Source organism: Aspergillus brasiliensis (assembly GCF_001889945.1).
Source record: "Aspergillus brasiliensis CBS 101740 unplaced genomic scaffold ASPBRscaffold_5, whole genome shotgun sequence".
NCBI lineage: Eukaryota > Fungi > Ascomycota > Eurotiomycetes > Eurotiales > Aspergillaceae > Aspergillus > Aspergillus brasiliensis.
The window spans coordinates 848688-869957 of NW_027137446.1; the positions used below are offsets into that span (position 1 = coordinate 848688).

At 49.3% G+C, this 21270-nt stretch overlaps 9 protein-coding genes across 9 annotated transcripts; 5 read left to right on the forward strand and 4 right to left on the reverse strand.

The window, feature by feature from the left end:
- Window positions 1-890: 890 nt before the first annotated feature.
- Window positions 891-2029, forward strand: ASPBRDRAFT_124053 (glycosyltransferase family 32 protein; the record flags this gene model as incomplete). The annotated part of the gene is made up of 2 exons (XM_067617659.1): window positions 891-1950; window positions 2001-2029. The coding sequence occupies 2 exons, from the start codon at window positions 891-893 to the stop codon at window positions 2027-2029; spliced, it is 1089 nt and encodes a 362-aa protein (XP_067479815.1).
- A 745-nt stretch (window positions 2030-2774) lies between these two features.
- Window positions 2775-3837, reverse strand: ASPBRDRAFT_195257 (uncharacterized protein; the record flags this gene model as incomplete). The annotated part of the gene is made up of 2 exons (XM_067620846.1): window positions 2775-3739; window positions 3792-3837. 2 exons carry the CDS (start codon window positions 3835-3837, stop codon window positions 2775-2777), a joined length of 1011 nt encoding a protein of 336 aa, XP_067479816.1.
- A 505-nt stretch (window positions 3838-4342) lies between these two features.
- ASPBRDRAFT_42288 (uncharacterized protein) lies at window positions 4343-5764 on the forward strand. The gene is made up of 5 exons (XM_067624766.1): window positions 4343-4497; window positions 4554-4605; window positions 4714-4823; window positions 4877-5121; window positions 5203-5764. Exons 3-5 carry the CDS (start codon window positions 4781-4783, stop codon window positions 5611-5613), a joined length of 699 nt encoding a protein of 232 aa, XP_067479817.1. The 5' UTR covers window positions 4343-4497; window positions 4554-4605; window positions 4714-4780; the 3' UTR covers window positions 5614-5764.
- Window positions 5765-6200: 436 nt separating this feature from the next.
- Window positions 6201-7226, forward strand: ASPBRDRAFT_42289 (uncharacterized protein). Its single transcript, XM_067624767.1, has one exon. It carries the CDS (start codon window positions 6262-6264, stop codon window positions 7048-7050), a length of 789 nt encoding a protein of 262 aa, XP_067479818.1. The 5' UTR covers window positions 6201-6261; the 3' UTR covers window positions 7051-7226.
- A 330-nt stretch (window positions 7227-7556) lies between these two features.
- On the reverse strand, window positions 7557-12770 carry ASPBRDRAFT_54389 (uncharacterized protein; the record flags this gene model as incomplete). The annotated part of the gene is given in 10 exon segments (XM_067627227.1): window positions 7557-10083; window positions 10127-10618; window positions 10674-11246; window positions 11308-11379; window positions 11399-11558; window positions 11609-11692; window positions 11749-11865; window positions 11933-12146; window positions 12212-12249; window positions 12323-12770. 10 exon segments carry the CDS (start codon window positions 12768-12770, stop codon window positions 7557-7559), a joined length of 4725 nt encoding a protein of 1574 aa, XP_067479819.1.
- A 414-nt stretch (window positions 12771-13184) lies between these two features.
- ASPBRDRAFT_54390 (phosphotransferase family protein) lies at window positions 13185-14083 on the forward strand (the record flags this gene model as incomplete). The annotated part of the gene is made up of 2 exons (XM_067627228.1): window positions 13185-13982; window positions 14009-14083. 2 exons carry the CDS (start codon window positions 13185-13187, stop codon window positions 14081-14083), a joined length of 873 nt encoding a protein of 290 aa, XP_067479820.1.
- Window positions 14084-14367: 284 nt separating this feature from the next.
- On the reverse strand, window positions 14368-16264 carry ASPBRDRAFT_123705 (uncharacterized protein; the record flags this gene model as incomplete). Its single annotated transcript, XM_067617627.1, has 10 exons — window positions 14368-14454; window positions 14505-14620; window positions 14676-14703; window positions 14756-14953; window positions 15005-15219; window positions 15280-15423; window positions 15491-15822; window positions 15870-15942; window positions 16007-16020; window positions 16092-16264. 10 exons carry the CDS (start codon window positions 16262-16264, stop codon window positions 14368-14370), a joined length of 1380 nt encoding a protein of 459 aa, XP_067479821.1.
- Window positions 16265-17338: 1074 nt separating this feature from the next.
- ASPBRDRAFT_54392 (uncharacterized protein) lies at window positions 17339-18239 on the reverse strand (the record flags this gene model as incomplete). Its single annotated transcript, XM_067627229.1, has 2 exons — window positions 17339-18047; window positions 18103-18239. The coding sequence occupies 2 exons, from the start codon at window positions 18237-18239 to the stop codon at window positions 17339-17341; spliced, it is 846 nt and encodes a 281-aa protein (XP_067479822.1).
- Window positions 18240-18893: 654 nt separating this feature from the next.
- On the forward strand, window positions 18894-21023 carry ASPBRDRAFT_150766 (L-glutamate gamma-semialdehyde dehydrogenase). The gene is made up of 4 exons (XM_067619320.1): window positions 18894-19182; window positions 19244-19716; window positions 19769-20715; window positions 20771-21023. The coding sequence occupies exons 1-4, from the start codon at window positions 19042-19044 to the stop codon at window positions 20941-20943; spliced, it is 1734 nt and encodes a 577-aa protein (XP_067479823.1). The 5' UTR covers window positions 18894-19041; the 3' UTR covers window positions 20944-21023.
- Window positions 21024-21270: the final 247 nt, after the last annotated feature.

A 21270-nucleotide genomic window follows, 5' to 3' on the forward strand; every position in this document is an offset into this window, starting at 1 on the left:
ACAAGGCTTAGACGATCATCGCCTGTTGCGGATGCAGACGAACGAGGGTGTGGATGCCAACGTCGTAGGCACTGGACACACCACAGCCATCCAGCAATTTTTAGCGACGCGTTTACTGGGTCGGAACTTATAATGCAGGACGGCAACCCCTGGATCTTGATTTCGATCACAAAGTAGAATAGCATTCTTCTCTTGTGGTATATATCGAGCAGCCAGGAAATATTCTCCTGCACGCTGTGGAATCACAACTGCATTCTAGACGGCAAGGTTGGAATGGCCGAATGCTTATCAGCCGAAGTGCCCGCCTGTCTGACGCCACCAACTAATTAACTCACTAACGACTTGCTCTTTTCGCCGTCGTCACTCGGCTCCACTGCTGCTGCTTAGCCTTGAGCTCAACCTTCTTTTTCTTCGCCTGCTTCTCGTCCTCCAGCACCAGCTGGCCTTTGTCTGCTTTGCTGCTCTTGCATCGACCTGCTTTTAGCCTCCCAAGCGCTCCCTCAATCTGCAAGACAGCCCGGCAATCCCTACCAATCAATTGGTGTTCTTTCGTTGACGGCGCCTACCTACCCCCCGACCACCGCGACCGCGCGGCCCCGGAGTCTTGACGCTCTTCTTACGAAACACCCCCAAAATCTTACAGTGGCACAATCGCACGGAACAGCTATCTAGCAATGCGAGATTGTTGACACAACTTCTGGCGAACCGGATCTTGACACGAATACACATCCGATCTTGCGTTTATCGTTGCCTACCGTTGATCTGCTTTTGATCGTCGGCGGAATTGCGGAGAAGACCGGCTGCGGTTCTACATAACACAGCTGTCTGCCAGCTCATTGCGCCTGTGTGACAATCCACCTAATTAGCGATCTCTTCCGGTTTCCAGAGAGATGCTCACCTTCCGAAAGTCGCTACTCGCGGCTGCGCTTCTGATCACCTTCATCCTCTACCTACGATCGTCGCATCCCGCCTCTTCCCTTGAGTCCCCAGAAACCACCGCCGCTGGACACCTCTACAACCAGGATTACGATGGCCATGCAGACAATGGTGGAAAAGGTGGAAACAGGGACACCGTACAACAGCTGCCGCTAACCCCGCCACCGAGCGCCCCCTTGCGCGATCGCTTGCGCTACCACTTTCCGTACGATCTGGAAGCCAAGTTTCCTGCATTCATCTGGCAGACGTGGAAATATGCGCCGTCGTCAATGTTCTTTAGCGAAAGCCTTCGTGATCCCGAGTCCAGCTGGTCCGAGTTACATCCCGGATTCGTCCACGAGGTTGTTCCCGATGATACCCAACGCCATCTAATTAAATACCTGTACGGCGCTGTCCCGGATGTGTTCGAGGCCTACGATTCTATGCCGTTGCCCGTCTTGAAAGCCGACTTCTTCCGATACTTGATCCTGCTTGCGCGGGGTGGCATTTACAGCGATATTGATACGACGGCATTAAAGCCCGCGTCAGACTGGCTGCCAGCAGAGTTGGATTTGGCCACAGTTGGAGCGGTGGTGGGCATCGAGGCGGACCCTGACCGTCCCGACTGGCATGACTGGTATTCGCGCAGAATCCAGTTCTGCCAATGGACCATCCAAGCCAAGCCCGGACACCCCATCATGCGCGATATTGTCTCATACATCACGGAGGAGACATTGCGGATGAAGAAGGCCGGGATTTTGAAGACTGGAAAGATGGATAAGACTGTCATGGAGTTCACCGGCCCAGGCGCTTGGACGGATGCCGTTTTCCGCTATTTTAACGACCCAGACTACTTCAACATTGAGCCCGGCTCGACATTGAATATCACGTATGAGGACTTTACAGGTCAAGAAGGATATAAGAAGGTGGGAGACGTGGTGGTTTTGCCCATCACCAGCTTCAGCCCTGGGGTGCACCAAATGGGTGCTGGGGATGTTGATCATCCTATGGCATTCGTGAAACATCACTTTGAAGGTAAGACTCATAGTCTCCCATCTAAGATTATAAACTAACATGTCAACCAGGAACCTGGAAGGATGACCCGTCTCTTTAAATTGTCACACTCCATCGCTTTACATTACACCTTACACTACGATTCATCAAACCCACTGGCTCCGTCACCAGGACACTGAACCACTCTATCTACCCAACATGCGTCCTTACGCAACTGAATATGACCACGTAGCATCAGTGGCATATCATCAGATCCTTACACCTTGCCGGATGCACGCGAGCAAGGACCCTCCTTGGCCGCCCGTACGGCAGCGTCGCTGCATCCATCCAGACCTTCTATCCCGAACTCAACCTCTAATGCCCCTTGCTCGTCCGAGCTAGCCATGTCACGTATACGAAAATGCTGGCTTTCCTACTGAGAAGCTCTGGCTTTGTGCTCATGACTCACGGCTCCCAGTTTATCTTTCCATCCATGACAAGCATGCTTGTCAATCTGGCTCCCGTCTGTTTCTTCTCTGTGTTCATATATCTATCATATGTCTTTTTAGTGTCTTGCTCCAAAATATTTAGAATCTGATACCCGCAGGCTGGGGATTGAATGAGAACAGTGATGCACCATGAACTTTTTGGATAGCCTCTTTACATAACCTCGAAGTATGTCCCTACTCGATCGACCTTTCAAGCCCCGTATTTCTCGTCCTTTATGAATCGACCTATCAAGGGCAGTCTATTTGTCTTTGTAAGACAAGGTCGACATGTTATGTCAGCTCTGTACCCCAAGCCGGGCCTTACGGGCCTTAGGATACCGTTGAAGACGATACATCAACGAGCATCCGAGGAACCCATCAAATTAACGCCGAACCCAGCCGCCCTGTCAGTTTCTTTACCAGACCGATTACTTGCATATCAACCAAGAGCCGAGTCAACCTCAAATCACATTTGATGTCATAGACCCTCAGTAGATATCGGATCAGCTTCAACCTCATAGCAGAAATTGCTTCGTAGCTGCGGACAGCGGTGACCATCCTATCGACAAAACCCTCATCCACGTCAATATTTGTGGCAATGAAACCCTCTCGGAGATGGGCGTACGGGCCATGGTCATTCTGCAGCCAATGGCCCGGTTTGTCAATGATCACTAGGGCGATCCCTAGAGCTGCTGCTGCCTCGTACATGCGTCGACTCGCATCTGCATCTTTGCGTCCTTCTACCCATGCAAGGCGTTCTGGGGGAATTGGTGTGGGGACTACCCATGGATACGAAATCCGGTTGCATAGTGCCTCTTCGACGCTGTGGAGCGTGTCGGGGAGATCATAGCCATTGTCAAGAAGCACCGCACCAACGCACATAGACAGAAGTGTGCTCAGATCTTGTGCCATTCCACCTATCTGACCTCGAGGAGCTGTGACTTCTTGCCTTGGGCGCAAAACTCCCACTACCCAGGCAACGTGCTTCACTCCGTCTAAGCGTTGCTCTAAGAAATCGGATCGAGCGAGATAGCCGTCTATCCTGGATAGGATAAACTTGAAGACAATCGGAGTCTTATCATCGTTAGATCCATTATTGCATTTATCAAGAGCCTCGACGAGGAACCTTGTAATTTCTGGTGTCAGACCCCAAGATGTGCTGGGCCCCTTATCGTCATCGCCTTGGGGCGCGTTAAAGCACACTGCTGTTGCAATACCATTGTTGTCCTCAGTCTGGATGACTGTATCCTTCTTAAGATAAAGTACGACATCGAGAGATTCATGTCTTTGGCCATCAACGCCCTTGACTGGGTTCGCCTTGCTCCATTCACATGTAAAATGGCCTAGTACATTAGATAAGGATTATTGCAGAAAGACAATAGTGTGGGAGCTTACAAATCCGGCACTGTGTAGTAACAGCTAGGGTACAAGTGTGGGCCATTCTGGAAGCGTGTGCGATCTCGTAAAGAGAAAGGAAGAGTCGATAGATAAGAACATTTAAACCTGGGATTATGACTCCCAAGTAGCCAAAGAACCCTCCACCTATGTCATACTAATTGCTTGACCAAGCAAGGCAATGTCAATACGAAGAGATGGTCTAGCCTCGGATTCGGAGTACAGTAGTAACTTATCAGTTACTAGTCACTCACTACGGAGGCTACTCCGCAGTCCGGAGTTTAGTCCGATTCCGCCCACTTCGTTCGCCTTGATTTGATTTGATTTAGGCAGAATACAATCATCTGGAAATAGTCCCATATGCGCCTCAGCACAGATGGAGGGCGGAAACACGATGATCGATCTTGCCGGGGGAAAGATATGGATGTTAGGAATATACATCTCATGTCTATTGCATCTTCTCTCTGAAGAGGATGGCACTTGTGCTTGATGCGATATTCCCGCTCGTATATCATGAGCAATAGTAAATCCGCTTCCTTGTGTATACTATCCGAAGCTCTATTCATTAGTATATCTATATGATAGGGCTGTTGGCCAGTCCTGATGCAAGAGACATCTTCGTGTCCGACTCAATTATTATGTCTGCTTTCTGGCTGTGCGGGGTTAGCAAATACAGTGATCGGCTTTACTGCTAATCATTCATCAAGTAAAACTCTATTCTTAACTCGCTGACGAGATCTACCAGATATGTTAATTCTCCATTAGACCTGAATGTTCATTACCTCGGATCCTCCATTTCACACTTTCTTTCGAGGTGAGCAAGCATCCGACTAATCCTTTACGGACCGAGGTTCAATTCCAGAACCGCCTGCGAGATCTCCCACAAACATGATTTATATTCACCTGTCTGATGTTTGAATAGTGGCGACCTTTCTTGTCTGATTCTTCATATTTCAAAGACTACTCCCCCGAAACAACCAGTAAGCAGGATGGTACTACCTGTAGCGGAACTGACCCTCTATGTGGACTGCGGTACGCCCATCAATCCTACTTCCCCTCCGCGCTTGGGCTGACTTCCAAAAAAGTATCGCCCTATTCTTATTTTGCTTATCTCAACTTGTGTCGCTACCGTGAGATTCTACACCGTCATCGAATCAAAACCCAAGTGGTTCCCTTCTTCCTCGGAGGCGCCAGGGATGGGAATGGCAGTCCTTACCAAGAGCCACCACCTGTAAAAGCAGCATGGTCGGCCAAAGACCTGGCCTATACTGGCAGAATCTTGGGAGTAAAGGTCAAAAGACCTGATGTGTTCCCGATATCATCACTTTATGTTTGTTTTCCTCTTTTCCCCGTAACTCTGGCTCCTGCAATTTAGCCCACACTGACTGACCATGGCCAACAACGAAACCAGCCTGTGAGAGTCGTAACCTACATCCACACCAATTTCGGTGCCGAACTCACCGAGCGGAGCCTGGTCAGGCTTTGGGAGGCATACTGGACACAGGGTCGGGATATTTCATCCAGACAGGTTATTAAAGATTCTCTGAGACCGATTTTCCCGGACACCTCACAGTTGGAAGCGGTGCTGGAGGGGGCCACCACAAGTAGCAACAAAGCCAGAACGCGCGAGACCACAGACTTCCTCATGAAAGGAGGTTGTTTTGGAGCTCCATGGTTCGTGGTGACCAACTCCACCGGGCAGACGGAGCAATTTTGGGGCAATGACCGATGGGATCATGTTTTTCAACACCTTGACGTCCCGTTCACCCCCGTCACCCTGCTACCTCCAGAAACTTCATCCCAATTGCATGGCAAGTTATGAGGCTGCTTAGGACGAGGTGTAACTTGTTAGATTTACAAACAGATGATGCTGTTCTTGGATTAGGAAGGCTATATTTCTTTGAAGTAGAACGTAGTATTGATCGAATCTCAACGGAGTGGGAGTTACAAGAAAATGAGAGAAACAAGAGTATTCCACGAATGTTTGCAAATGATATTCATTAGAAGAGATCTTGCCCGTAGTAGTGTCCGGATAAGCTCGGATTTTCTCTCGCTTCGAAAAGAATGTCCTGAGGTCGAACTCTGGAATATCAAGACGCTGGATAGGTAGTCATCGTCGAACGAGTACACTTCAGGGTACTCCGTAAAACAGTAAAGAATTCGGAGAGACCACAGAATGTCCGCCGTCTATCCGCAATGCGATCAAATAAAGTTGGCAGAGATACTTGGAATCCCCGGAAAGGTGATTGATTAGTGATCACGCCGAGGCCCACCCGAGGCCCTCGGGGGTGACGATCGAGAGGAGAGATTTATGTTATTTGGCAGATCACCAATGTATCAAAACTTCTTATATATCTAGTCAATGATCTCGGAGTAACGAGATACACTTATTGATTATTTGATATAGTGAACTTCCACAAAGAACGCATACCTCTAAATAGTGCAGTAACACCGTCTGGCTACTTTCAACATGTCATACAATCCCCAAAACAAACCCGTCATTGCTGTGGTAGGCTGTGGGCCTGGAATTGGCGCAGCTGTTGCCCGGCGATTCACCGCAGAAGGCTTCGTCGCCGCACTGCTTGCCCGTACCGAAGAGAGCCTCCGGACAATCGCTGCAGGCATCAATGCGGACTATGGCGCCGGCAGTGCGCGGTACTACATCACTGACCTGCGCATCGAGGAATCGGTCATCTCGAGTTTCCAAGCGATTCGCGCCGAACTCGGACCCGTGCAGGTCCTCGTCTACAATGCGGGTGCTCGTCGAGTCAATGGCAGAAAGTTACTCGATACGACGACGGAGGAGTTTGAAGGCTTCACGAAAATCAACCTCTTTGGTGCGTTCTGGTCCACGAAATGCGTCTTGCCGGATATGCTGGACAGGGGACAAGGAACGATCATTTACACTGGCGCCACGGGCTCGCTGCGCGGCTCGCCGGGGCTGAGCAGTTTCTCACCGGGGAAATTTGGCTTACGCTCGTTGGCTCAGGTGGTCGCTCGCGAATATCAAGATCGAGGCGTTCATATATCGCACGTCATCGTCGACAGCCCCGTCGATGGGAAGCTGATTGGTGGGGTCAGAAGGCGACAGTGGCAACGAGAGAATGCAACCGAGAAATTGGAGGATATTGAAGCCCATCTGTTGCAGCCGACCCATTTGGCTCAAATGTATTGGTTTTTGCATACGCAGCCACGCAGCACGTGGACGCATGAACTTGATGTTCGGCCCCAAAAAGAGGACATGTTCTCCAAGCTTTAGGGTGCGAGTTCGATCTAATGTTCCGTTCAGACATAATCACGCCTCGAAATCCTAATCGACTCTTGCCGTAGCTCATCGATAGTGCTTCAGATGTGCCGAGTACCTAAACTCGGGATTCACTCCACCTCGTTACGCCAAGAGCATCAGTCTAGTTTCATAGAGTCTTCGGGTTTGAGCCCCCAAGAAAACTTGTTATTGCATTCAAGTAATTTATCTGCATTCGTAGTCGTCGGCTGTTAGCGTAGATATTGCTGCACGCACTAGATATATGCAAAAGCCTCAGAAGCGTGAGGGTAGATATTTGGACTGATAAACAGAAGTATAGACATTGATCTGCCCCAGATGTTTTCACACGCACATCAATGTATGCGAGCATTGTAAACAGCGGGACCTGTGAATTCCTGAGCTTCTTGGTTCGGTGACCTGCACCCTGCACGGCTCGACAGGTGCTCACGTAAGAAGCAAAATGACAAACAACATTGGAAAGGCTAGGACCTCAGACTGCATTATGTCTCACCATCAGATACCTCACTGATTTCCCTGCTGCGCAATAATAGCATCTTCTCAAACTTCCCTGCACGGTGATGGAGGAATCCGCTTAATGCCTCGATGCGCCTACGGATTGCTTTGATAAGATCACCGTCGCAGTTATCTAACACAGCCCTCACTAACCGCTCTGTTGCTGGAACAGGTAAACACTGACCAACACATACATGGATTAGGGGAAGCAAGCCACTGTAGTCCCTTCCTTTCGAATACTGTCTAGTGGTCGCACGGGCAATTTGGAAGACTTCTTCTGAAAGGTCGACTGCTCTAGTATATTGAAGAACATGCCTCCCAGCACTCTCCTGAACATATGACAAAGTGCGATGGTCATAACCATGTGTAAAATCACAGAAGTCAGGATCAAACCTCCAGATTGCTCTCCAAAGGTGGTTGAGATCTATCTTGGCGGGCCATTCACGGAGAAGCCATTGTGGCCCGGACAGTCTGCTTGCGGCGGCAGCAACCATGACTCTTTCGGTAAGTGGCAGTGCCTGGGAACCATACTTCTCAAAGAACCACGGCAACGCAGAAAAGTCTCGAAAAGTGGCAAGTACAACCACTTTCTCAGTGAGAATAGGAGGCATGCCGTGTCCTAATGTTTCAAGAATAAGTTGTAGGGCTCTTAAAGTGTTCGAGGCTGCCACCAAAACTTTCTCTGTGATTGGTACCTGTGGGCCAAAGTGCGCTAGAATCCGTTGTGAATGTGCAACACGGTTTTCTGCTCCTACCACGGCGATCATGACTTCTTCCGAGATTGGAATATCCTCGATTCGTTCATCGAGCAGAATACTAAGTGCATGGCAGTCGGAAGCTGCTCGGATAACGGCTTGCTCTGTGATGGATACATGGGGTGTTGTCTGCAGCAGGAGTCTTAAAGCGGAGGCATTTTGCGCAAACCTCTCCACAATCTCGTGGTCAACTTCGAACGACCTTTCATCCAAAAGATATTGGAGAATGTCTGCGGAGTTCGCATCATACTTCGCCTCTAATACTTGCATCATTCTCACCACTGGTAGTTGGCTATGCGGTTGTTTCAACAAAAACGATAACGTCGATATATCACGATGACATGACTCAACAAACATATCATCGCTCGCATTGGCCATTGGTCGTCTGCGAAAGATAGCCTCCAGGGTGGCAGTTCCGAAGACTTTTACAGCATGCGACATGACCTTTTCCGTGATAGGAAGGGCCTCTATCTGAGATCTTTCTGCAAGGTCCAATAGAAGAAACATCAGGTCATCACTCCAAACACTGAGCATTATGTCTTCCGTAATCGGGATCCTCAAACCCCCGTTGTCCATGAGTAGCTCAAAGACATCTCTTGCGGATAAATGAGAGGCTGCTTTGCGTATAATTTCATGAGTGACGCTGAAGCCAGCTTGCTGCCTGTGTAAAAGCATGTTGAGCATCTTAGCTGTATAGATCCAGTCATCCAGGACCCGTAACATGACCATCTCACTTATGGCAAAATCCGAACCACAGTCATCTAGGAGGGCTTCCAACATTTCAACGGAATGAGCTTCGTTTCCATTACACATCGCAACACAGAGAACATACTCGCTGGTCTGTGCCCGATGCTTTCGTCGACGAAGAATTTGACGCAGGGCACCTACACCGCTCTTATTCTGAGCCGCTCCTACCAGAACATTTTCGGTCAGCAAGGAATCGTCCTTCAATGTACTTAGAAGTATCTCCATTGCTGTTTCGCTCGCATACTGGGCAAACTCGGTAATGAACTCCTCATTCACGTGGATTTCCGTATGCCGTTCTGCAAGAAGCAATGCGATCGCACTGTCGCTCAGGAACGCCGGTGATGCTAGCAGATTCTTGATCTGTGGATAAATCTTGACGTCGGCATTGCGCCTTGTGAGAAGGAGCTGTAAAATATCGCCTCCACATTCTCTGTTTTGCAGCACGGCTTCCAACACATTCTCTGTCACAGGCACAAGTGCAACTCCTGTCTCTTCGTACTGATCAAGGAGGACAGCCATAAGCTCCATGCCACAAATCCTATTCGTTGCTGCAGCAACAACAATCCCTTCATCTATGTGAAAGGATTGGTCCTCAGTTCCAGTGTATATGATTCCTGAGGCTGACATTGTGTCGAATATGTCTTTCAGCTTCTTGTTTGCGAGGCCACAGCATTGAATCATTGCTACAACGGCCACAGCCAGACCGAGAGATATGCACACATTGTGCAGCAATAAGTCGAGTACATCCAGATGCCCGTTTTTAGAAGCTATCAATACTGCGTTTTGTAGCGTTATGCAATTTCCCTTCTCATGTGCAAACCACTCTAAAGGGTCCGCGCCATCTTCTAGTAACTCATTCACGGTTCTAATGAGCCCTAGTCCAGATGCAGCACCAATAGGGGTTGACTGTGCTTCTCGCTCCCTTTTGGTTGACATACGACGCCAGTTGTGGTAGATAGTAGGGTGACGGAAAAGCAAGCTCACCATGTCCTGTAGCTCTTCGAGTGCTGGGCTTGGGGTATCAGCACAAGCCTTGAAGTGCTCATGCCAATCACGCAGCGTAATTTAGCAATGGCTCTTGCTCCACTGCCTCTCTTGTCAGTTTCCCTGTCATTCGCAGAAGGATCCTCAGGCTGTGCTCCGCTAGAATGGTGTGTCCACTCAAGACGGACAGTTGGTGCCATTGGCCTGTACTTTCGCTACTAACGAGGAATTCCTTCACTGAAGAATGAGCCAGCTGGATCCCATTATCTGAGCGCCGGTAAGTGACAAAGGAAGTCGTGCAAATCTTGATGATGTCCTCTGGGACCCCGAGACCTGCTGCTGCTGCTACTTCTGTCAGAGTGAGAGGCCTGGCACAGAAACAGAGCCAGGTGAGAATTGCTTTGGCAAGCTTCACATCGGAGGGCTTTGTTTCGATTCTCTTGATCACAGAGATATATGTATCATGTAATGTCTGTGGCATCGTCTCCAATGCTTCTAAGACCTCAGACTTGTTGCGACACTCCTCTAGACGCTTTAACTGAAGGTCCGCCCAACGAAAGCGTCTGCGCAAGAGTATCTATATTAGCAACAGCACTATCTAATGAAGATGCAGCATACCTCTTGCCATCCTGAAGCAGCTCATGACTTAGCCGTGTTTTCACCTCTATTGGAGCGATTCTATCGTCCAGAGCCTCAAGTTTGTGATTTACAAAGGCCGAGATATCAGACCCCTGTCTTTCCTCAAGGTCTAAAGCTGTACACTCCCGAAGGTGCTCAATGATATCTGGTTCCGGCCGACTAGTAACAAGAATATGAATTTTATCACTGCATTTCTTCTGGAGGTCGGTGAGCAATGGCAGCAAGAAGCTCCTTTCCTTGCGACTAACTGTCTCGGGGCATTCATCCAGTGCATCCAAAATAAGAAAGATTTCCCCTTCGTAGGCAGTAATGACTCTGTGGAGAGTCTCCTGAAGTTTTGCATTGCTTGGGTTGCTTCCTTTGGTACCATAGTCCTCGTGAATTCTCCTGATCGGCCCGTCGAGTGGATTTGAATGGAGCTGCCTGATTACTGCCCGGAGCATAGTCTCAACCCTTTGTGATCCCTGGTTATTGAACTGGAAGTACCAGTAGGCGAACCGTTTATTCGAACTATTCAAGCAAGTTTTCTCAATGTTTTCGATGATTTTCGAACTATATACCATCCAAATGTTAGCTCAAGATACAATCTCCGGGGCCCACGATTATTCCATACTAAAGAACTGATTTACCACAGCCCGCTTGTCGAGCAGTCAGTGTGTCGCCCATGTGCGCAGGCCCTTGAAAACTTACCCACTCCATATAACCACAAGATACCACCTGGACAGCCCTTCCACTCTATATATTCTTCCGACTCAAAGAGCCATTCGCCTGTCCCTGGTGATTGATTATAATGGGTGTCGGTTTGGACTTTTGAAAAGTCAAATTGAGATAGCCAGTCAAGTACACCTTTATCCTCAACGCCTGCTAATGTCAGACTTTATAAATCGGGGATGAAGTCTCCTGGGAGAGCCTACTCAGGACAGTGGAGTGAACTTTCTGGAGCTCCTCGACATGCTTATCAATCGCTGCAAGGATATTCGCAGCCTGCACCTTCAAATCTACCGGGAATAAGCAATCTAGAGAGATGGTTGACCTTGAGAGACAATAAACTCACAGGTATGATCGGTGACGGTAGCCCATCTTTCAGCCATCAAAATTCTCGCTTCCACGGCTGTTTGAAGCTTTTGCAGTGGCTGCTCAGTAAGAGGAATGAGTGTGCTTCCTATGCGAGCTGGAAACATGCGTGTCAGACATTGTTATGCCCTTCGCGAGCCTAACAGAGTATTTCTTAAACTAACCAAAGCCGCTTTCGCTATGTGTCTTTCTCACTTCCGCTGTGTATTCAAGTATGGTGCTATAGACTTCTACAAGAGCATTATCTAACTGCTTGTCTTCAGCAGCATTTGTGTATCGGCGGTGGGTATCCAGACAAGCTAGATATGCTAGCTGTTTTGCCAAGTATTCGCAGGCTTCGAGGATGGCGTCTCTGCGCGCAATATGCCTCTGAACCATCTAGAGAGCGAGTTGTTCAGTTCATAACCGATTGCTAATGGAACAGCCGTTAGCGTGTCGCCTACCGTCAACCCCAATGAAACTATTGCCCAGGCGCTCGATGCTGTGGTTGAATATTAGCAATTCCCGAATCTTGTGTAGAGAGCTCGTGGCGTAGAGCAGAGTCAGTAGCTTACCATGGCCACTCGGATCGAAGCTCACGATTGCATTGATTGTTTGCTGCGCACTCAATGCGGACGCAAGGATATTCTGGGCAATTTCGCGAACTTTGATCTCACCCCCATCGCGTCTTCGGATGCTCAACTCTTTCCTCTTATACTCGGTATATTTGTTTTCTGTCTCGCTGATAACTTCCTGGATGACTTTGATCGGGGACTGTTCCTCTTTGGACAACCAGTGTTTTTGTCTCGGGTCGAGGCTGTCAAATGCTACTTGCCAGAGGTCCTTGGGTGAGGCAACAGCGTGACCTGGGGGGATGCTAGCAGCCTCAGGATTGATTCTTTTGGTCGGTGTGGTGTTTCCCTCTTGGATCGAACGTTTCCCACGGGGAATGGCAGGCTCGGCCTTGTCAGCATCGCCATCAACCTGGGAACAGCAGAACTTTGCACGGAGCTTCGTCAACATTTTGCGGCGAAAGAATATTGTGCAACATACCTGCGCAATTTGGGTGATGAACATTCCCAAATTCAAAGTTTTGAAAGAAGCTCCTCTTCCGACTCCGGCTGGTGCTTGCTCGGGCGTCTGCAGTTGCTGGACACGGTCACTCTGCAGGAGACTAATGTGCCTCATCACAGCCGAGTTGACAGAACTGCAAGTTGCCAGTATCACAGAGATACTGCCTAGCTGTGGGTACAGAATTGAACTTCCGCTTGGAGTCTATCGGATACTGAAAAGAATAATCTACAGCAGGTGTACGAATAGGTCGTTTGAAGTTGTGAGCTTCTAGCTGATCTGCGTTCGCACCTCAATTATTTCCCTTCTTTCAGGTGACCACTCATATTTCGATACTTACCTCTGTCGACCCCTGCTCTCTTCACAATGTGGAAACCGGTGGAGATTCCCTTTCAGAACTCCCAGCCTCTGCCTATACTACCTGCAACCGATGAAATCCGCGCTTGCACCAATATCCTCTGGGAAACTATGGCCTCCAAGGTTGTGACAGTAGACGACAACATTCTTGTAAAATATGGAGGCTGTATAAACACTTGGGAAGGCCAGGCTTTAGTTTATCTTGAACGACATGTCCCTCAGGTTCCAGCCCCTCGACTGTACGCGATGTACTACGAAGGCAAACAACTTTTCCTTATCATGCAACGCGTGCCCGGTGTGCAGCCGGATGCCATCTGGCCATCATTAACATCTTCTGAGAAGGATGGTATCATAGCAAAGCTCCAATCAATTTTCGACGCCATGCGTAAAGCCGAGTGTCCATGGCCTGACTTTTTCGGGGGCTTGGACGGGGGTGGTGTACATCACTACCTTTTCTATAGCCAACATGGCGATCAGAAGTTTCTGGGGCCTTTCTCTGGTGAACCTGCCTTTGTTGCAGGCCTTGTGGGTAACTATAGGGCTTTGGTTGATCGCAATCATCATCCAGACTACCAGGCTCGCTTTTATGAGAAATACCTTGCTCGCGTCCTTCAAGGTCATCGGCCTACATTGACGCATGGAGACGTTCAGCAGAAGAACATCATGGTTGTGGATAATATGACAAGTTGCTCAAACGGTCAAGATGGGCGATTGTTTGATGTTGTACTAGTCGATTGGGAGAATGCTGGTTGGTTTCTAGATTTTTGGAGACTCTTTTGTGCATCGCACCCCTTTATTCTTGACTGGGTGAAGATTGGTCATGGCGAGTCCAGGAATTCGTTCAAGTATGGCCCGCCGAGATGGCCATCATGCAGCTGCTTGATAGGGAAATAAGCTGGATGGTCTAGTAGGTATTCATACTAGTAGGTTAGAGTGCTACACGGGGTGATATGTCCACTGATAAGGGCCAAGAGGCTTGTGCACATCTTGTTCATCCTGAGGTATTGAACCAATCGTTTGCATTTGCAAGATAACATGGTTAAGTTGTTTGATATAGCAACACATGCTCAAAAACCGTGGTACAATCGAGAACGCCAAGTTGATCATCAATATCATCATAACAAGAGCAATACATCGCTGAATCAGTGAGAGTAGCATCGAACACGACTGGCAATATTTGAGCATCGGTCATCTAAACAGCATTGTTGGCACACGTCCAAACACCACTACCACTATCCTTGCTGATCGCATCTCCGGACACGTATAATCCCAGACCACACTTCAAGAAACAATTAGCGATAAGAATTCACGAGGACAGAGGATACGTACGAGGGTGATTGCCATAGCGAGAATGAACGTATTGGACAGGGTTAGAAAGATCTTTTTGCTTGACGCAAACCATTGACCCTTGTTCAAGGTAAACCAGAAGATAGCAGGGAACCCATCTATGAAGTTTGATTAGTACTATTTCGTAGTATCTTGGTAGTATTGAATACTCACAGGCAAACCAGCAGCCAAAAAGTGCAGTCTATATATAGAGTTAGAGAATGTATGCTATGACAGGAGGAAGGACAACGTACGATTAGACTCAGCAGGTTGTTGAAGACTGGAATTGACTCTGCGATTACCCAAGCAACTATCCAGGAAACCAATCCGATAGCGACCCATGACCCAATGGAGAGCAGAGTCCTTTCGTGCATGTGGTTTGTGCCACGGAATACTCGTACGTATACATATTTGCTGGCCACATGACCGTTGACAATTCCGGCGATAAGGACCTGAGAGTATCAAGTCAGTAGTCATCTCAAGCAATATTCAAGTTGACATACAGTTGGAATAGCCAGCCCGTAGGCGATTTTCTTCCCTAGGGGCCCAGCAGAGCCTAAGGCGGGGGACTGGACATCTTCACCAACGTAGCGGTATATAACCACTGCACTGGCTATGTATAGTGAGGTGTCAATTATTTGGAGCACCGATATAGACTTGGTGAACTCTCGCGGCTTGTCCATCTCCGAGATGAATCCGAAGAAAGACGCATGGCCCACTGTTGATTGCCGCACAGTTAGTTAGATTCCTCACAAGATACGGCAAGTCAGGACTTTACCATAGGCAAAGAACAAATTGCTAACTGCTAGAAATTCTTCATTGAAACCGAAATGGGTAGTCACAGCGAGGGGGATGGAGCCCTTGTACTCCACGCCGACCGCAATCATCGTGGCCATAGTTGCCGCCACAATGCTGAGGAATGCTACACAGAAACATATCAGCCCATGTCTAGTTTTGAGATGTGATATGTGGAAATATAAGAGGCTTACATGCAATCGACATCCAGTATACCTTGTCCATGGTGCGCGGTAGGGCACCGATGCAACTGACAATCAACGCAATGACACCAAACACGATTGTGCAGGTGCCGTGTTCAGTAATAGTATTCATAAGAACCGTAAAGGTCAATACGTGACTGGCCATGACGAAGATGAGGAATAAAAGCTGGCCGATACCAAGCAGTTCACGTCCGAATCGACCCATTATGATCTCACCCGCATCTCCCATGCTATGGACCTGGGGATATCGTAACTTGAACTGGCAGAGAATGTAGGCCGTATACCATGAAATACCGGATATTCCAATCAATATAATCAGAGCCCTATACTAGGCTTAGCTTGTCGTCTATCAACTCAGCGAGTAACTTACGGGACGAAGCCCAGTGTTGCAAAGGCGGATGGAAGAGATAAGATTCCAATAGAAACGTTCTCTGCAACCATGACTGTAGACGAAGAGAGTTAGAGGTCTATATGTCTATTGGTTGACCGCACCGAGGTTGGGCTCACGTATTCCTGTCTTCCTGCATAATAGAAAGAGAAGGGTTAGATACGGAGCCAAGGAGTAGCCAGGGACAGGGCAGATAGGACTTACCACCAACCCATCGTTCGGTATTTCACCTCCGCGAACTCCTCGTTTCCAAATGGATCTTCCTCTTCAGGGGATGTATCGTCTAGATGCTTCTTCTTCTCCACATCCTGTCCATAATCATATGCAGGAGAGTCGTCTATCTCTGCAAAGTCTCTGGGTTCTACCGAAGCACTCATTCTTCCCAAGATAACCAAGTGTAGGACAATGAGATGGGTACCCTATGTAAAGGTGTCAAGAGAAAGTAAGTACAATAAACTCAGCACAAGGAGTGGTGAGGTTTGTAGGTGAAACTCGAGAGCATCTGGCCTATTTGAGCCAAATTGGCTTGCACCTGGCTACGGTGTTAACCCAGTAAGAGGCCAATATCGAATCTGCCTGAGGCATCAGTGGCCTGTCGGCCTGACGGTTGCAGTCGACCAATGCATAGGGACCATTTGCGAGCTATCGGTTTATCGCCGGCTAGCATGACGTATTTTCTATACGTGTATCTGGGCTTTCTTACCCCCAAAGGCTGCCTGCTAGCTGCTGATAGTGATACCCGGTGGCTGTTCTTTTCCGCAGCGGAAGTTCGTGGATAGATATGGCCGATCCATGGCCTGATTGGATAAAGTGGCGGAACGGGAAGGCTCAAGAGATGCGGGGATAAGCATAGTCGACTAGCGTCTGGGGAAGATATGTCAGAGAGATACGATAGTTTGGGTCGAGTAATCGTTGGCTAATCAGTATTCACTTCGATAGCGTCTGGGCACTTATCTCTACCCACGCCTATTGTGAGTGGCGCTCTCAACTGCAGAGGTGAAGCGGAAATGCGCGGAAGCGTGGCCGAGGATTGAAGATCAAGCTATTCGCAGCGTTAGTGAAACCTTGCAGGTGAGGTTAGTGTATGCGCCGGAGAGATAACGGGCTGCTGCATCGAGCCAACATCCGATACCCGTCCTTACCATACAGTTCCAGGCGGGGGAGGTACACAAAAGCAAAAACGCACATACCTGGCGCTACAAGTTACTCCTCTGGAGAGCCAGGGGTTAGTGCAGCCGCATCTGGCCTCTTCATTTGCAGTCGGTCACTCGCTTTGCTGATCATCGTAAGGTCTCCAAATACTTAGGGACCGACCCGGCTACTGCTGCAGTCCTGATACGTGCCCGCAAAAGTGATGATCGTGATAGTCATGATAATCAAGTGGAGAGATAAATTATCCTCTTTTGCTGTGCCCCGCACCCGCATACTGACACTCCTCGTATTCTCTCTATCTAACCCATCCATCGTCTGTGCAGAGACGCCCTCAAGTCTGTGTTGATTATACACCCCACTCCAAATGCCGGTAGAACTCTTGCTGCCCTCAGCGACGATGACTGGAAATAGCCCCTGCGTATCGTAACGGATCTTTCTGCTATGGTGGCCACCTGTGGACGAGCAATCACGTCTAACGCGATCATATGAAACGGTGTATTCAAGTATTGCACCAAGGCGGGCAGAGCAAGTTGGGTGACGGTTCGCTTGGTATGCGGATCTGCAGCGATCCAGTCTGGGACAAACAAGGCCACCTGCGGGGCCAGCGTGAAGGAGCTGGATATTGTGATGCTATCGCGAAAAAGGAAGGCCATGTACGCAAGTCTCGGGATGGGAGGCGGCTGCTTGAGACGGCCCTCTGGATACCCGTAGATCTGGGAGAACCTGATATCCTTTAGGATTCCCAGAGACACATTGACGACGTATGTTGGGAGGAAACTGAACGTTGCGGCGAGACTCGCGCTCGTTGATTTCTTCGTGATTTTGGAGAGGTGGTCGAGGCTCGTATCCGTGGCATTTGCGGTAGCGTAGGTTGCGGCGTAGAGAGACCAAGCGATGAAGAAAGGTCGGGAAAAGTAAAACTTCTTCGGTTTGAGGATGGAACAAATGGCATGCGTGCGGAGTGTATGCAGGATGGATCTATCAGAAGAGAGCCTCTCCACGACGCTCCTGGACTCGGAATCTCAGCACATGGTGTTCTTCAGCTCCCCTTGTATACACGTACCGGTCAATGACTGTTGTGATCGGAGCGATAATCGTTGCAGAGAGTGATCCTGCGACAATATCGCCAGCCAACTGCCTAAGCCAGTCATTATCCCAGCCACAGTGCAATGGCTCCGTGGTGACACGTTCAGGCGACATTCCGAAGTTCCAGACACTCTAATACACCCCGGAAGAAGGACGTTCAACTAAATAGATACAGTCGGCTCGACAGCAGGGGTTATCAGTCTCCAATTGCCTTCATTCCAGCTGCTGCCCAGGTTTTACGCTGGATTCTTGGAGAGACATTTCATACCTCGCGGAGATGCTTCGGGAAGCCTAGGGCCCTAGAGCTGTTGTGGTTAGGTTTTATCTGAACCGTGAGCTGGAACCATTGCAAGCAAAATGTCGACCTGACCAGGCCTTGAGCTTGATAATGCTCTTGACCGGGCATGCTGCGTATTCTAGGAGGGGCAGTCGGCACCCCTCACATGAGCGTGAACCTTCTCGCTCTAACCTGGTGAGAATGGCTACCGGTAAAGTTGCTTGGATAAGATAGCTAACGTCCGAGCTTATCCGAACGCGATAGGCAAACTGAGATGTGGCTGACAAGCCAAGTTGAGGGAGCATGGCGTAACAAGATGGAGACCGAAGGACCGGTCCAGCCCGCATTAGGGGGATCTCCAGCGGAAGGCTAGTCTACCCGCCACTATTCTTAGCCGGGAAGGTCCAAGTGCTGGGCTAGTTTACCCGCCAGCTGGACGCACTCCAAATTGGTGGATCTTACTCCTCACTCTCCTCACTTCCACCTGCAACAGCGCCGAACATCGGTTTGCCAAGTAGTTGACTACTCGAATACCATGGCCAAGCTGATACATAAGAAGAATGAGGTTCACCATGTTTGTCACTTCCAGGTCTACGCTCAGTCTCTCCTCTACGGCCTCTACTACCACATACCTTCACAATGGCATTCAAACTTCCCTTGTCTCAGCCCTCGCCCAGCGTGCGCTCCCTAGGACGCCGTGTCGCCAGAACTTCAGTCCCTAGAGCTCGGGGAGTTGCTACTGTACCTTTCCGTCTACCAGCCGCTAGAAATGAGCCTAACGTGAGTTGCTAGCTTCTTATCCACCCAGTTAGGGTGCAATTACTGATATTCTCCATGATAGCTGGACTACACCAGGGGCTCTCCAGAAAGGGCAGAGGTCGAAAAAGTGTTGAAGCAGATGAAGTCACAGCTGCCGCTCAAGAGTCAGTCATATGTCGGAGGCAAATTGCTCTCGGTCTCCAACACCTTACAACAACCTCTTCCCGCCGAACATTCCACTACCTTTACCAACTACCCTAGCGTGAATGCTGCACAAGTAAATGCGGCAATTGATGCAGCATTAGAGGCAAAGGAGTCATGGCAGAACACTCCCTTTGTCGACAGGGCTGCTATCTTTCTCAAGGCTGCCGAGCTCGTTGCCGGCAAATACCGATACGAACTCATCGCTGCTACGATGCTGGGACAAGGAAAGAACATCTGGCAGGGCGAAATTGATGCAGCTGCGGAGCTGGCTGACTTCTTCCGTCTGAACTGCAACTATGCTGCTGAGCTGCTGGAGAAGCAGCCCGACCGCGGTACTGAGGGAATGTGGACGTAAGTGCAACCCTCTGAAGTTTGAGGCGCTCGGACACTAATTGTTCTCTAGCCGTGTGGACTACAGACCCTTGGAAGGATTCGTTTACGCCGTGTCGCCTTTCAACTTCACTGCCATTGGCGGAAACCTCATCAGCGGCCCAGCTCTTATGGGCAATGTCGTGGTCTGGAAGCCTTCCGATTCGAACGTGTACGCGAGCGAGCTCGTCTACAAGATCCTCCTCGAGGCTGGTCTGCCCCCCAATGTCATCCAGTTCGTCACTGGTGATGCGCAGGAAATCACACAGACAGTGCTTGGACGCAGGGAGTTTGGTGGTCTCAACTTTACCGGTTCCTCGGACGTCTTCCGTTCTCTGTACGCTCAGGTCGGCGAAAATATCGGCAAGAAGGTCTACCGCGACTACCCTCGTCTAGTTGGCGAAACCAGTGGCAAGAATTTCCACCTGGTTCATCCCACTGCCGATATCCAGAGCGCTGTTTACCATACTCTTCGAGGTGCTTTTGAGTACCAAGGACAGAAGTGCTCGGCCACATCCCGACTGTACCTGCCTGAGTCACGGGCACAAGAGTTCCTGGAGAAGTTGAAGTCTGAAATCAAGGAGATCACGATCGGGTCGCCGGAGGAGATGGGAGCTTTCATGGGCCCTGTCATCCACAAGGCATCTTTCGAGAAGATCAAGTCCGTCATCGACGCTAGCAACAAGGATCCTTCCTTGGAATTAATTGCCGGTGGTACCTATGACGGCTCAACCGGATACTACGTGCATCCCACTGTGTACCGCGCTAAAGACCCCAACCATGAGCTGTTCGACAAGGAGATCTTCGGTCCAGTGCTTGCAGTCTACGTCTACCCTGACGCCGAGTGGTCTTCTGTCTTAAAGACGGTCGACCAGAGTGGCGGTGGATTTGCTTTGACTGGAGCTGTGTTCGCAGCTGATCGCCGTGCCATCCGCGAAGCCGAGGATACCCTGCGGTACTCGGCTGGAAACTTTTACATCAGTGAGTGACCATGCTGTTCTTCTCTAGATCCCACTGCTAACATATTACGCAACAGACTGCAAGACTACTGCTGCACTTATTGGACAACAGTCATTTGGTGGCAGTCGCTCGAGTGGAACCAACGATAAGGCTGGTAGTGCCAACGTTCTTATGAGATTCGCCAGTCCCAGAACGATCAAGGAAGAATTCTTCCCCTTGAACGGCTTCCGGTACCCCAGCAATGAGTAAGGGTCCGAATAGTTATATAGGCGCCGTGAGATATGGTTTTGGATGTTGGGGTTTCTGTAAAAATAGAACTTGCAATGATGACATGAATCACTTCATATTATGCTCTCCACAAGTAGACAATATCTTCGTACTACCTGGGTCCTGATTGTAGAGACTCCCTCTTTTGAATCAGGTGACTGTGGGGTCTACTTCTGCTCACTCTACACCTCACCTTTACCTCCACCTCAATCGTATCCCAGCATCAAGCTCGTTCATCATCATCTTCGTCAATTTTTGAGCCAATGCAGTCTGTTGCGAGAAAGCCATCTTCTATTGCCTACTCTCACC

What these genes read in the sequence shown, in the direction of transcription:
- ASPBRDRAFT_42288 (XM_067624766.1), top strand. Translation starts at nt 4,781, where the DNA reads ATGGTACTACCTGTAGCGGAACTGACCCTCTATGTGGACTGCG. An exon ending in GACCCTCTATGTGGACTGCG is followed by an intron (nt 4,824 to 4,876) that starts GTACGCCCATCA and finishes CTTCCAAAAAAG; the next exon opens with TATCGCCCTATTCTTATTTT. An exon ending in TCCCGATATCATCACTTTAT is followed by an intron (nt 5,122 to 5,202) that starts GTTTGTTTTCCT and finishes CAACGAAACCAG; the next exon opens with CCTGTGAGAGTCGTAACCTA.
- ASPBRDRAFT_42289 (XM_067624767.1), top strand. Translation starts at nt 6,262, where the DNA reads ATGTCATACAATCCCCAAAACAAACCCGTCATTGCTGTGGTAGGCTGT.
- ASPBRDRAFT_150766 (XM_067619320.1), top strand. Translation starts at nt 19,042, where the DNA reads ATGGCATTCAAACTTCCCTTGTCTCAGCCCTCGCCCAGCGTGCGCTCC. An exon ending in GGTACTGAGGGAATGTGGAC is followed by an intron (nt 19,717 to 19,768) that starts GTAAGTGCAACC and finishes ATTGTTCTCTAG; the next exon opens with CCGTGTGGACTACAGACCCT. An exon ending in GGCTGGAAACTTTTACATCA is followed by an intron (nt 20,716 to 20,770) that starts GTGAGTGACCAT and finishes ATTACGCAACAG; the next exon opens with ACTGCAAGACTACTGCTGCA.